Source organism: Odontomachus brunneus, unplaced genomic scaffold (assembly GCF_010583005.1).
Source record: "Odontomachus brunneus isolate Ranch 3 - 2012 unplaced genomic scaffold, Obru_v1 Obru_scaffold_122, whole genome shotgun sequence".
NCBI lineage: Eukaryota > Metazoa > Arthropoda > Insecta > Hymenoptera > Formicidae > Odontomachus > Odontomachus brunneus.
In genome coordinates this window covers 870,891-886,673 of record NW_022639572.1, presented here as the reverse complement: position 1 = coordinate 886,673, position 15,783 = coordinate 870,891, and the positions used below count along the sequence as shown (strand labels likewise).

Below are 15,783 nucleotides of genomic sequence, written 5' to 3'. Positions count from 1 at the left end.
AGAGAGAGAGAGAGAGAGAGAGAGAGAGAGAGAGAGAGAGAGAAAGAGTGGGAGAACGAGAGAAGAACAGAGAAACATAGAAAGTGAAAGAAAGAGTGAACGAGAGAGCTGGAACCGATGATCGGTACTCACCTTTCTTGGGGATCAGGGATTTGAGCAGCATTACGGCGTTGTCGTCGCAAGCCCAGCCGTGCATCTTCCGATAACTGTCGCGGCCCTTTTCGGTCAGCTTGTCCCAGGGCTTGGGTTTGCTGAGTAACTCGCTGACAGTGCCTTGACTCAGTCCGAGAACGTACTTGGCAAACAGTCTTTGTCCGATATTGTGTATCGACAATAACTCACGCACTCGCCTAGCTATGTGAAGAGTGTCGAGATTTTGCGAGGCGTACTTGTCCATATTGTAACGCAGCATCTCCTGCAACCTCGCCTCCATGGGATCGCCCTTTGGAATGAGTGACTCGCCCAGCCGACCGGCCATACCGGCAGCCCCGAACTCGTCGCCGAATCGGAAGGGATGCGTTCGGTCGTCGAAGCGAAACGGACTCTTCAGCGTGTCGAGGACGCTCAGGCCGCCGATGTTGTTGTTCGCTAGGTGATGGCTGTTATTATTGTTATGACATGATTCTTGGTCAGCCGGGCTCTTGGGTGGCGGCGCGTTGGGCACGCCGGATGTGAGACCGCCACCGTTGATAGAAGCCGAGGGGGTACTACTTTCTACCATCGACGTTGGCGGTTGAAAGCTCGGCGGCGATGTTAAGGCGGTTGTGGAGGATGGCGTCGGTGGTGCCGGCGTCTCGTGTCCCGACACCGGCGTCGGCGCCTTTTCAGCGACGTCTAGACTCCCTAGAGGTGTCGTGCCGATTGGCGTGTTCGACTTCGCCGGGGTGTTCGAGGTGGACGACGGATCCGTCGGCGAGGGAAGATGATTTAGACTACTTGGCGTTGTCGGCGGATGTAAACCCATGTGCGGCTGAGTTTGCTGCAACTGCTGTTGAGTCAACTGAGTCAATTGAGCCAACGGTTGCTGCTGCTGTTGCTGTTGCTGCTGCTGCGACGATTGCTGCTGCTGCTGTTGCTGTTGCTGTTGCTGCTGCTGCTGCTGCTGCTGCTGCTGCTGCTGTTGTTGTTGCTGCTGCGGCTGTTGCTGACTTATGAAAGACTTTTCCAACGTCCGCCTCCAATTGGCGACGATTTCTTCACCGAGGAAGGAGCCGAAGGTCTCGACGTTTTGGAGAGAGTGCGGGAAGAGGAGGCTCGAAGTCGTCGAGGTGGCCGAAGAGGGCGTCGGGGTGGAACGTGGAGGGAGAGAAACTGCCAGGGGTGGTGGCGGTGGTTGTTGGGAGGACACATGGGACGTAGGTGGCACACCTCCGACCCCGTGAGGCGAGGCGGTCGAGGCGCGCTGCAGGGGTGACGATAATCCACCTGCAACCACCAAAAACACAAGGGAGCCCGTCAGCACGATCTCACGCGTACATGATACTCAACTTAACTTCGAATCGCGAAGATGAACATCAGGATCGCTGTTCTCGTTCTGATCACCGGTCCGTACGCGCTGTCTCTTTCGAAACCGAACGATGATTCCGGCACTCTTGATCATCTTCCGGGACGACGAATGACCGAGACTCTCTTTTTCGACGCTTCGTCGGGTCATAGTCCACGCTTGAGTGTACAAACGAGGAACGACGTGGACGCCAACGAGAGGAAGACTGTGGAGACGTTGTCGACCGGCCCGAAAGAAATTACGCGTATGGATAACATCCATCTCGCGCCGAACGTTGATCGCGATGACGCATGTGGATTCGAGAAATCGCGTCGAATAAGATATCTTCGTGTCGCGAGTCGACAGCTGTCACAGACGTCAGGATGTGTCGCAGGATTGAAAACAAAATACAGAACGCTCTATGTGACTGTATGGGAGGTACTGTGGTCTTTTAAAATCGAGCTGAACTCAAAAACGTTAAGAAGTTCTGTTTGGTTGTTATATCGTGGTTTCGATGTATAGAGAAAATGTTTAACATTGGACTTTCCGTGTAGTAACGGTACTTTTAACCCGTTATGGTTGAAGGGAGCAGTGGAGTAGGGATCGAGTAGACAGGATCACGACGACGACGTAGAAGGGTGGGCTTGAATCAGAAGGGGTGGTATGTTGCAGTATCTCTCTGGCACTCTGGCGTGTGTATATATGGGGTGTCTCTTTCTCATTCCAACTTATCGTGTGCTCGCTCTATCAGTTTGGATCGATTTGCAATAAACTCCTCGAAACAATGGCCTGGACTGGGCAAATATTGCGAATATCGTTCACAAATTTGCGTGCACGAGGTTTGCGTTCCCTAGTGTGCGGATGGTGGTAGAGGGGGAGGGTAACGGGGGTGGTTTAAAGAGACCCTCTACGCGACTAAGAGAGGGAACAGGACGTTTGGAGCATTCGGTAAGAGGTAGGCCCGTGGAGTGAGATAGGCCTCTGGGTAAAGTTATAACGTGTGTTTTCGATTGCGTTTTAGTTAGTACCTTCCACGAATGTACGTTAATATACGTATTAGCGAGATAATGGCTCGAAAAAGTGCAGCCTAAGCAGCGAAAATTCGGAGAAACGTAGTATGTATATGAGAGAGAGGTACAAACAGAAAGGTAATAGAATTGAGAGAAAGAAATATAGAGGAAGAGAGTGAGAGATGAATAGAGATCTCACAGGGGAGAGAGTAAGAGAGGCAGAGAAAGACACAGACGAGAGATAGAGAGTCAAAGAAACAGTGCGAACACAATGGCAAGCAGGGTTATTTTTGTTGTTCTCTTTTCCAATAAGCTCCTTCAGTCATCCCTCGTTTATTCTATAGAAGCGTTCTTGCGTCCGCGTTGCGTGACTCGTGTCCTTTTCATTGTTACTCGATGATAAAGCCCGTTGACGGAGCCTCGAAGAGAGAGAGTCGGGGACCGAAGATCAGAGCGGTAGTGCAAGAATCAGAAGCAAAATCACAGAGGTGTGACCGGCCTACTGACACCTCGTTACTTGCTCTTTCCTTCCTAACTAAGTTCTACTTCCTGATTTCGAAGCAAGTTTCTAGTATGATTATACGTTCCACTGTGTAAATATTATGAACATTTTCATTTTTTTTTCTTATATACGTACGAATCATCATTTACAATTACAGTATTATACAGTTCATAGTTTGAAACATCTTCTAATACCTACTTTCAAAATGACTATTTTTGCTGTAAATTTACAGTTTCACGCAGTTACATTGCTACAATTGCGCATCTTACGACATGAGTTATGCATTCTCTCTTTTTTTTCATTTCTTAGTATCTTAAAGCGCTAGATGCCTCGTATAATGATTTCAGTTGAAGTATTAAGTTGGTCCACTTACCGAGTGCATCGGGTGTATTGGATGGTTTCAAGTTCTCGGCTTGTTGCAACGCCTTGGTACGCTCCATAAGAAGGTGTTCTAAACTCTTGCCAGGCTCGCCGGTTGGAATCTGCGAAAGGTCGACTGACCTTAGTACATTGATTTCGCGCTTTAGGTCGTCATAATCCCTCTGCCGTTCCAATTTGCTTTCGAGTCTGCTGATGTGCTGCCTGCGCGCCTCGAGCTCCTCTTCGAGCCGCGCCGTTGCCTGCGCGCTTGTCTCCTGAAGGCGTTGCAGACTCTGTTGTAGTCTGGACACCTCCTCGACCAGTTGGCTGATCTGAAAATAACAATATTATTTCCGTGAAAAATTGCGACAGAAAAGCACACGCTGCAAAAGAATTTGCGAATACGCAAATCAACTTTAAAGCTTTGCACGTTTAATATTTCCTGCGAGGCGGTGTCTCTCGCGCTCGTTATGTTTATTGAATGACAATGGCGATAAAATTCTCCGTGTTAAGGAAGACGTCGCGCGATGTAAATCACGGGGATTGCTACTTCCTGAAATATCGCCGAGTACTCTCGCATTGCTCATCAGGAAATCGACTCGGGACGATTAAATGGAGATGGAACGTAACTACATTATTATCGACGCAAATATAGAATCACATTTACGAGCTTCTCCCTCCTCCGTGCGATTCACTTCGGGCATCGTTTATCTGGGGCCGAACCTAGTAAGGAGCTTACCACAGAAGCTCTTTATTAATTTTATCGGGAATATATACGGAAATCAATAGTGAACGCTTAGTAGAGGATAACTTTAAATCTTGGCGAGTCTGAATGTAATTACCGCAGATTAAATTAGGTATAGAGAGGTTCAATTGGGTCGATTGCATTGGCTGAATTGTCATTCAATTATCGAATCGGTAATAATTTACGATATGTGTCATCGACCATTCTGTCGCTTCGACACTCAATTTCTGAAGTTCACCGTGATAACAAACACGATATCACAAATCTCTTCTTGTTAGCGGCATATGTATATATAATTTTGCGAGAAATTTTACTCTTCACATATTAGCTGACTATATATTATCTCCTTTATACTCCCCGTATATAATTTTAATCATAAATTATGGGCGATGATTCTCTCGAATTTGCATAAAAATAAAAATGTCGATATAGAAGTTGAGGACCTCACAAGATGTCAATGACAATTACGGGAAAATTTTAAGTATAGTCCACTAGACAAAAAAAGACTCGTGACTATACTATATACGTGATATTGCCTGTAGCGACGTGTATACGAGGCACATCCCTCCCCTCATTAATGCGTCATCGATTTGCACATAATAATTACAGTGCTCGGCCGCGGCGTCTTGTTTTTCCATCTCCATAACGAGGACGAATCCGGGATGTTGGAAGAATCGAGTGGCGCTACCGGCGGCAAAAAATTATCCCGGCGAATAGAGCGTACGGCAATCGTCATGTTGCCACTGTGCCCGCAATCAATCGCGATGAATCGTGAGCACTCGAAAGCTATCCACGTGTTCCGCGGGGGTTCACGTGGATGGGTGTGCGCGAGGGAATACAGGGAACGGTAGGCTGCTGCCGCAGGGAGGGAAAGAGAAAGCCGATCAAAGAGGGACGTGTAGAGTGGGACGATTTTAAAGCCGAATGCGTTCGCACCGTGGCGCAACGAGCTACGTGAACGAGATCGTATCAATTGTTTTTCCTCACCGAGGCGACGTCTCTTTTTTCCGCGCGCCGGGGTTAATTGAGAAGCAGCGACTTTAATTTTGCAAAATTCGCACCTCCGACAACAGCGCTGCGGAGCTTTGTCGATTGTCTTGATTTCGCGTCTTGCGAGTCTATCCCCTCGGATAAATTTAATTTCTCCGGTAGAAATAATTGCCCTTCGTTATTGCTCGCCGGCTGGCGTATTTAGTCACGTCGGCTGATGCGATAGTAGCGAGTGTGCCGCGCGCTCGAATTGTTTACGATCTAACGAAATTAACTACATTCCTCTGGTGTCTCTTATCACCCTATGACTCATCGCAGTAGCAAAAATCGAAGATCCTTGACGCACGCGGCAAACTTGCACGTTTTTACCCTTTAGTTTATTTATTAGGAACGGCTACCTGTCGATTGTCCTCCGTTTCAGCTGTAATCGATAGCGCTACTTCTACCTGTGCACGATTATGCGTGTGTGGACGTACGCGGCGATGTGTGCGAGTGCGACCTGTGCGCGGCGATGTCACACGCACATAGCGACATGCACGTAAGAACCGACACGGGTGTAGATAAGTACGCATTGACGTTCGATATACCGTCAGGTAGAAGGGGGTGGTTGCTGCCGGCGGGGGTGGCTTATATAGGGATAAGTTTCCGAAGTTGCCGCGATCGCTCGCAATAATGTCCACCATTAGCGACGATGGGATAGGTTATCGTCATGAGGGAAACCTGAAACGAAGGACAGGTGGAATTAACACCATGTCGATCGACGAACTTACGATACGTCGGCGACTTGGTGATGTGTTTTCTTTTTCTCCTTTGCTTTTTTTACACGACGGCCAATCGTCCCTCGCATTTGGCGTTGCGTTGGGGGAGAGTCCATCGATTCTCACTTTCCATTTCTTTCGCGAGCACTGTTTAACGATGCGGATAAAACCAGAAATCCACGTCGACAACGCAATATGTGACCATGCGTTTCTTCAGCTAGTGAACTGTGTGGAGCGAAATATGAAACAAAATTGGACTTGAAAGCCAGCGGAACTATTTTAAACTGTATGGCATGTGATTTCATTTTCAGAGAGAACGAATCTCCTGGTGAATTAAGATGATGTATATTTCTTATTTCTTCGTAACAGTTGTGAGTTTTTCCGTTCCAATTGATAAGAATCCAGATCAAAACGTTTGATAATACATCTTTTAACACGATTTGCCTTTGACACTCTGCATTCAGACTCTCATTGGCTACTTTGCATATTTTTATTGAACATTTGAGAGAATACTCATTCTGTGTTTCGCGTTGTATTTATTCAGTTCTACGCGATTTTCAAATCAAATCCACTACGCCAAATCTATTGATCAATCTGATAAAAATACACGTACGTTGATTATATAGTGTCCATTATTGGCCGGCAAAATTTAGTACTGAATTACCTTGTAATATCACGCGCGACATTTTACGATCCGAAATGCAACCTGACATGTTCCCATGGCTGTAACGTAGATAATAGAAGGTTTCTCTTCGGCTCACAGTTAGATAGCTGGGATATCAATAATATTAATAGCCATATGTTGCTCAGAGATGACTGCGCGAGGGTCGGCCAGCTTTAGCGAAATTGAATGTTTCTGGGTAAAAACCTCGATTGTTGCGACCGCATGTCACTCGCAATATTGAATTTCAATCTTACTTGGGAATTTCGGTCTTGACGCATCTCGCGAGTAATTTTGTATTTGCCTCATGAGAAAATATGATACCGCGTTTCGTCATTAGTTTTCATAAAATTAGATGATTTTATCTTTTCATACGTGATAAATGAAATGATTAATTAATCTCGGATAGTACATTAATAATTGAATGTTCTCGAAAAAGAAGCTTTTTGGAGAATCGAAAAATTAATTATTTACGACAATAGGTGTTATATGAAAAGGCATTTCGATAATCAATCACTTAAACTATTTATTTCCGGTATTACGGAAAAAGTTGGAGGATAGGAAAGAAGTAAGAGCGGAGAATTATATCGCCGGGCGCCGTGGTGGCAAGGGTTGGCGGATGTTGGCAGGTTTTCTACGTTGGAACAATGTCATCGGTAGAAGGAGAACCCCTCGTTAGCGAGATTCTCGGCTGCTGAAGGGCCATACAAAGTCGGTGTGCGAGCACAGGAGACGTACGTGTGGGGTAGTGACCAACGAGCAACCCCCAGCACGAAGGCGTCCAATCCGGCTGGCGAAGTGGGGATGAGTTAGAGCAAAAACAATCGGGGCTTGATCGATGGTCGCGAGGTATGGCGACGAGGATGTGAAGGCGAGTCGGAAGACATGATCGGTCGTATGCAAATTAAAGCGAGAGGACGGTGGGTTCCAAGCTGACTCGGAGGGAAGAACCGGAGGGTGCGAAGTCGGAGGGTGCAGAGGGTGCGCGCAAGGGCTGCCTGCGCGGTGGTGTCAAGCAAACTTGAAGTAGCCGCACGCGTCCGTATTGTTTCTTGACCATCACACACCACCCTACCTCACGCCGCCTTCCACCTCCCCGTTCCACGTCCCCTACTTTCGCAACTCCCTTAATCCTCCGCGATTTTTGCTATTTGCATTATATAGGCGTCGGAGGCCTTTGTTTGTTGAGCTATTGATCACATTTTCTCCCGCGGTATAATCAATCTTCACGCACACGTCCGCGACCTTCTCATACTTACGTGTGTATACGCACAAGCTCTCTCTCTTTCTCTCTCTCTCTCTCTCTCTCTGTCTTTCTGTCTTTCTCTCTCTTCTTTCTTCTCCCTTCTCTCTTTCTCGCGCGCGCGCGCGCGCTCGTGTATGCGTGCGAATGTATACATGGACGCGGTGACTCGAGTAACGCGGCTCTACGATATCCATACACCGTGGCACATTAGAACCCCTTTTCGTATACGTACGTAGATTCGGTACAGGGACAAGATGGCCGTTTGCTTCGTATTAATTTCGTAGCCTGTCCACCAATGATGCGTCGGTACGAGATCGTCATGGCCGTCGAAGCTCACGTTCTCGCTTTTCGTGGTTTCACGGCTTCCCCTTTCTCTTCCCTCCTACGTATTATCGTTCCGACGCGAGTGACGGAAACGCAAATATAAGTTGTCGTTTACGTAAAGATACTTTGATACCCTTTGATCTATGCCCATTACCTTGATGTGTCATTGACAGCAACAAACTTCGGACAAAAATTGGACTTTGACGGCTCGTATGTTTATTCGATTTCTTTCCATCGAATTAGAATCAACATTTCGATAAGCTTTTCTGAAATGGAGCAAGACTATATATTCTGCTCCATATCTTAGAGGTGTCAGAAAGTAATATAAGCATTTTTCGCATTTCTCAATTAAATATGTAAATTTTAATACGTAAGAATTTCTGTTGGGAAATTTGTCATATAGGTATTTATTTTTAGAAGTATTTGATGCTTTGTGTAATAATAAAATCACAGTAAAGTAGTCTAGTTTATAAACATAAACAAAAGAAGAAGTCCCGATGATTGTATCTTACTAAGGAGCAACGAGCCATAAAATTCGATGAATCTTTCATGCTTGAACGATCGCTTTGTCATACCACTCGATCCACCAAACTTTATTCCCGATGAATTGTGTGCCGGACTTGTGCAGAACTCGTTGTGAGAACACGATATCAGCGTGTCGCGATAGAAAGATCTCATTTTTGCATCACGAAGGAAAGATCGCCGGTATCAATCCCTTTAGTGCCAAAGCACCCCTTTGGGCCGTAGAGAAGCTCTCTCCCATGGAGGTTCGCTCCTCTTCTCGCCACAGGAGAATGCCAATTAAAAGCTGGGGTCGGAAAGAAAGCCCAATCGATAGGAGGCGGCCAGCCTTTCTCTTTCTCGCTTCATCTCGTCGATTTTCATTCTCCTGCTCATTCTCCTTCCCTTTCACTCTGCCGACGCGGGTAGCTGAAGCAACCGAAGCGAAGGGTTGCCCAAACTGGGAAGTGGGAATTATGGGCAGGATTAATATGCAAGGACTGGATACGTGCGGTGGCAGGAGGTGGAGGAGACGGAGTAGGAGGAGGAGGATGGGCGGCTAGGGGTTGCAGGAGGGTGGCGAAGCAACAAAAGGGGTCGAAGGGGAAGTATGGATAGAGAGAAAGGGGCTTTCCGTTTTCTATCTCCGTCAGCCCGACGCCGAGATAGCTGGCTCGGTCATTCGTCCTCTCTCCGTCTTCGCCCTCGTCTCTCTCTCTCTCTCTCTCTCTCTCTCTCTCTCTCTCTCTCTCTCTCTCTCTCTTTCTCTCTCTCTCTCTCTCTCCCTCTTTCTCTCGTTCTATCAGCTCGCATCTCATCCCCACCACGCACTCCTTACAGGATACACGGCTAACGGACACCCCTATCGATTTTACAACTCGATATATGTGAATACCCACTTGTCTAATGACTGATCGGGCTTCGAGCTCAACCCTTTCCCTCGCTCGAGCGTCCTCCCTCGAACCCCTTCGCGTTTCTGGCCGAGCTTCTCCGCCAGCCATCCTCCGCTGGTACGATACCACCCCACGGGGAGACGGAGAAAGAGAAAGGGGAGAGAGAGAGAGAGAGAAAGATAGCAGCGGTAGAAGGAAGAGGGCGCGGGAGAGAGTTGAGGCCGAATGTATCTCGCCTCATTACACCGACTACGTGCCTTTGGCCAACATCTCGCGTTGCATCGACGCGCAAACCCTCGCAAAAATCCGACGGAAAGGGCGCTCATCTACCCATCTCTATTGGGACATGATATCTGACTTTTTTTAGATGTAGAAAAAAAGTAGTAGGATACAGGCAACGACGATTTTCTCGTCAGGAGATTCGCCGTCGTATGCATAAAGATACTTTGACTTTCCGCGTTGGCGTTTAACCGGTGATCCCATGGAGTGTCTATTAAATCGATACTTAGATATCAGATAATATCCTTTAAGGGAGAACCGCAGTTCCTCTGATTCGACGTTTTATTCAGGATTTATTTTTTATAAAGTAATTTCGTGGAGTAACGAGTAATCATTAAATTCCTGGAGATCTCAAATATCACGTAGCGCAAATTTTCTTCGCGAAGACAATTAATCGCGCGATTTGTTTGACATTGGAGCAACAATAACGCTTGAAATGGCGCGGAGAGTTGGGCGAATCAAGATCCTCGGAGGATCTTGGTAAGCAACCGAAGGAGATGTTTATCTTCGGAAAGCTATGTATGACGGTGCGGAGAGTTGTGAAGGGATGAGAAAGCGACTGCTGTGGTAGCGAAGGGAGGCGGATAAGAGGGGTGTCGCCGGTCGTAACGTACCTCGGTACGAAGGGTAGAAGGCAAAATGTATGATATTTTATTTTAGCGTTCTTCTGGGCGCCGCTAGATAAGCCTCCGAGGATTTATGCTTATTACGAGCGAGCACCGGCGCGAGGGCACTCTTTGCCGAAACCAGACCTATACATACGGTAGTACGCGTTCCTCCGGCTCCCCCACCCCCACCACTCTCTCACACCTTCCCTCGTCTCGCACCCCTGATACATGCGGTTATGCGTAATATACATCAGATTATGAAAGCTAGTAATACCAGGTATACTCGACCATACGATATTGCCTTTATAATGGAACGACATCTCGCGTTCGGTTTAGTTATCCTGAGCCGCGGCATTGTTGGAAAAAGTTGTATTATCAGGAATGTATGTAGTCCTGCGTAAAGCGCGACTGCACGGAGTTTTCCTTTTTCGCGGCTCTACGTTCGAAACCTATCCACAAGCGGGGATCCGAGACGTGTGTAACGCTCGTTCACGCGCGCGCACACACACTGTTATAATCAGATATTGAAAATTATTGCTGTTCATTCATTAGTCACAAAGCTGCGCTAATCGAACGTAAATCGAACCGTTCGCTGAAACGAAGGGGGCTAATTGAATAAAATAAATTGCGCGCATTATTTTTCGCAGATTGTATCGGCACTCGCGAAGCTAATGACGTGTGCCGAGATGTAATGTAAAAAGTTAATGAGAATTAAATATATAGATCCAATGTTCGCGCGCTCGCGTATTCTTGTACGGCGAAGGGAACGATTAAATCGTTACGGACATAAATTATTTCCACAGCTGACCTAATAATTCCTCAATGTTTACAAAGGATTTAGCCATCTTCGGCACCTGCGCTGCTACGATCCGTAATCGACCGGACGGTAGCCACGAAGAATTAATATTAACCGCGTACGTCATTTCTCTCTCCCTCTCTCTCTCTCTCTCTCTCTCTCTCTCTCTTTCTCCTCCTTTCTCCCTCGTACTTCCCCTCCCTCCTCATCTTTCCTTCGGTCTGTTCCTCTTTCTCCTCCCAACTCTTTCTCTGATTTGCATTACGAGGACTACGCGTTTATGAATACGTACGCCCACCCACACTCGACTTGCGGTGGCTCGGCAGAAGCCATATATTAGTCGGGGTATTCGCCGGAGAGAAATATTGAAACGAGAGAAACGGACAGGCGGGCTAGAGATGGTAACAAGAGAGACATCGCGCAGAGGAAGACGTCCGATGAAATTTGCAATAATCGCACTTTTCTCTCTTGCTCGCTTCCGAAAAGAACCATTAAAGATTTTAGATTGCCACTCGTATAAATCTTTCTCTGCCTCCCTTGTGTATGCGCGTATTCGAAGTTGACGATTCTCTGACACGCAAACACACACACACACACACATATATACACACGTGTATATAATTCTTCAATAATGCGGAAAAGAGGTTGAACGACTGCGTCGACATTACGTTAGGCGCAAATTTATAAACGGGAACTTCCGCGCGGCTGATATATTCCAATTGAAATCGCCGCGCAGTTTATTGACGGGTATCGAAAGTGTCAATGTCGCCGGCTTACTCACCGTCTGCGCGCGCGAACAGAGGAAGCTTACGGCGGTTGCAAACAATCTCTCCCCTCAGGAGAGAGACAGAGAGATCACGAACGCGTGCGAGTGTTGCGGGGGTCGCGAGTCGGGCATTTATTTCATAATCAGCAGCTTTCGAATCGCCGCCATTGTACGCGACAGCGCTTATTGACAGAAATGCTCGATAGGAAATGCTCAGCCGCTGGTCCCTGACATTTATGCGGTGGCTCTTCCTCCTCGGTGGGCGAGGGCGGATAGGCGATTTCGCGCATGTGTCTGTATGTCCGTGCGTGTGTCTGTGCGCGCGCGAAGGTGCGAGCGCTTAACACCACAAGCAGCACGATAGGTCGAATCGCGGAGGGTGAGCAACGACAACCGCCGATCGGGCTGAAGCACACATTATTATCCATCGCCGGTGACATATATCGGTGCGCGCGAGTGTGTGGGTGCGCGTACACGCGCCCCTATCCTAGCTGCATTGTCGCGCTGGCTAATGAGAAAGTTGCGAGTTTCGCCATTCCAGAACGAGGCAGTGCACTGTCGGGAAATACCGAAACCCACGTTCCGATCGAAGGAGCGTCTCGCCGCGCGATGGCGGTTTCGCGAAAAGATAGGGTCGCGGCGATTATCCGTCTGGCGATTTTACCCAACTATTTGAAGGGATGTTTATAGAATATAAACGCGCGGGTTATTACTCCCGTGCGTACAGCTAGTGACACGCAAAAAGACCCAAACGATAAATCAATTGACTAACCGCTCGCTTTATTGTTCAAAACATAAAGCTGCAATTTCTTAATTCCCCCGATCGCTTTTGATTCGCGGGATGGGAATTTTGTGAATTTGCATCATCACTTCTGATGCGGGATAAAGTCGCGACAGCGATGTGGCGAAAACGATCTTCCGTTGAAACCCAAATTCAAGGCTGATGTATGCGCAGAATGACTCTTCGTTGAAAATAGTATGTTATTCGGCCGCATCGACACACGCGGGGCAAAGGTGTTCGGCTAACACGAACGTAGAGGCGCTCCTTCGCGCGATCTAATTGGTGGAAGCGAAGGGAGAAACTTCGACGTAAAAACACCGCGCGATATCGAACGTACGTGTCCGCCGGTGTATGGTTCCACGTATGATACGTGTCGTTACTCAACCCCTTCGGTCTTTTCCAACAGAAACCCCCTTCCCCGATATATTGCGTCCCAGCCCACCCTGCCCCCGGTTTACCCCATCGTGGGGCCCGGCAATGCAAATCTCTTTTTCTCCGCGCGCCTCGGTTTTATACGGTGCTGTCTCTCCTCTCTCGCTCGGAACCTCTTCCTCCCTTACGCGGTCGACCACTCTTTCCGCCTATCGTTCCTTCCACCCCCGCGTCCTGTCGCTCCTTCGCCGTTACCATCCTTTCGTACGTAGTCTCTCCCTCTCTCTGTCCTGCGTGTGCTCGCTTTCTCTGCCGTTCTCTTTCTCACCACCGTCCCTCACGGTCGGCCACCCTCCTCGTCTTCCTCATTTCCACCGCGCGCACCCCCCACCCCCGTCCCTTTCCACTCGGCAACACCACCGACACCGCCACCGTCGCGGCCAATACAATCGCCGCCACGCCACCCTTCCTTCACGGCGTCGCTCGCCGCGTACCGGCTCTCTTTTTGTCATTGTGGCTTATTCGATATATTGTCCACGACGGTTCGCACGGAGGCGCGGCTGTCCCGGGGGCGCCGGGAGATATTAGAGACAAATGACGGCGAAAGAAAAAAATCGCGTACACGGGAACCGATCCTTGCGCCGGCGTCTAGGTTGCGTTTTTTTTAATGCTCGCGCCGGAGGCGGACATTTGAACCCTGGTGACGCTCGACATACGACTAGATCGTCAGCCAGATTTGAATAAAATGTTCTTTCTATGTCACGCAAGATCGAAACGTGTCGCGAAACTAGTGATAACGTTCGTAATTATTTGACTGTTTCGTTTTCTCGCGATTCAGCGAATGCTTTAAGGATCGTTGAGGATCTTCGAATTGCTTGGGCAATACTAACGCTAAATTATCCATCATCGCGCAATATAGATATTACCGTACTCCGCTTATCACAAACGTTTCCTTATAGAGCTAGGAGCGACTCACAGAATTCATCGGTTAAATATTCTTTCGTGTGGAAGGATTCATTGTGTATTTCCCTATCGGAAATTCTCCTGCTATTTCCATCTTTCATATCCGAACGAAGACTACAGTTCAACAGTCGAGGGGATCGATTTGGTCATTAAATAAGCCGTTTCGTATAAGATAGCCGCGTATATCTGGATATCGACAAAACTTTAGACCGACCGTATCAATCATCGTGACAAAATTATTGCAGCCGGCGTCACCCTTCCTTCGCGACACTGCGACACCGCGCACTGACTCTTTTTATTATTGTGGCTTATTCCATGCATCGTCCGTAGCTGTACGTACGAAGGCGCGGCTGTCCCAGGGGCGCCCCGAGAGATATTGGAGACAAATGACACTGCAACAAATGCGTGGGCGAGAGACGACCCTACCGACACGGAACCTTGGCGCTCAGTTACGGCTTTTAACTAATGTATCTGTTTTAAGAAATCGCACGCGTCTAATTGCACACGTTGTTCAAGCCACGCCATGGCGTGAGCAGTTTTAATGGCAAGCCACACTATTTGGTTTAGATCAAACTCACATTACGTGTGGAAAATTTATGAATATTTCTGATTTATATCGGTTTCTGAGATGGATGCGAGCAAGAAAATTTCAAGTGTCGGATGTTGTTCAATCAATTGCTCGAACTGACTCGAATGTGACGGGATGACGAATGAGATGAAAATGCACAGGAATGAAAATTACATTTCCCACGTGGTTCGCGTTGGTGTTACGTCATATATCTTTACGAAGATCTGCGAAACGGTTACAATTAGATGCTTCGATACGCTAATCCAGCCTGAACAGAAAGAGCGTGAAACGGCAATGGAGAATATTTTGGCGGGAGGTGAGAGCGAGGTTCTTCGCGGAGGGTGGCGATGGGCGCCAAGGGTTGCCTCGCCGAATGTTGAATTTTATCACTGGCGCGCGATCTCCCCCAAGACTCTGTGGCGCTCCGAGAAGAGACGCGAGGGAGTGTTGTTGCGGATAGGTTGGTTTCGACTGAGTCCGGAGATGGAGGCCGTTCTCGAGTCGCGAGGAAAGGGGGTGCAACGCAAGCGGCACAGGCTAATGAACTTCTCATTGATTGGTTAAAATTTCGTTAATACTCTGACATGTGCTTCCATGCCTCGTGCCAGTTCCTCCACCAACACAAACACCAACATGCAAACCACCTCGGCACACAGTCTAGCAGCAGTTCTCTGCAACCCATTCCTCCTCCTGGTGGAAATTCACCTCTTCCTACCGGCACTTTCACCCGCGCCTCCGCGGCCCTAGCCGACCACCCTCGTCTCACTCTCAGAAGGGTGAATTTCGAAGGGTGGCCCCATGTTAGTTAGGCCTCTCCGCGGCGGTATAGCAGGAACAGCGCCCACCACCACCACCATCACCTTTTATGACTGGTGGAAACTAACGAAATTTCCCTATCGGCGATCAATCCTCCTCCCGCTCGTGCGAACCCTTTTCATTGATCTGCCGGTCGCCTCCGCTGAGGTAGCGCAACCCCTTATCGTAACACCCTTCTGACCGAGCAACAGACTCCCCTCTGAGCTCACCACCGTCGAAACTTCTCCTCGTCACTCCAAGCTTCGTTCTGTCTCTTTTTCCGTTCCACTCTTTCCCTCGCCCTTGCACCCGTATCCACGGCTGCGTTCACTCGAAATATTACCGTCGTCCGAGTGTGTCTCCCTCCCCCCCCCCCCCCCCC

General features: G+C 48.3%; 1 protein-coding gene across 10 annotated transcripts in view; it reads right to left on the bottom strand.

The window, feature by feature from the left end:
• LOC116849645 (homeobox protein cut) overlaps positions 1-15,783 on the bottom strand; it is a 143,035-nt gene that overhangs the window by 14,525 nt on the left and 112,727 nt on the right. For all 10 annotated transcript variants that reach the window (XM_032827000.1, XM_032827001.1, XM_032826999.1 and 7 more), the window contains 2 exons: positions 3,369-3,687; positions 133-1,425 (listed from right to left, as the gene is read on the bottom strand). In XM_032827000.1, the coding sequence (XP_032682891.1) occupies positions 133-1,425; positions 3,369-3,687 (1,612 nt within the window). The remainder of the gene's footprint in view (positions 1-132; positions 1,426-3,368; positions 3,688-15,783) is intronic.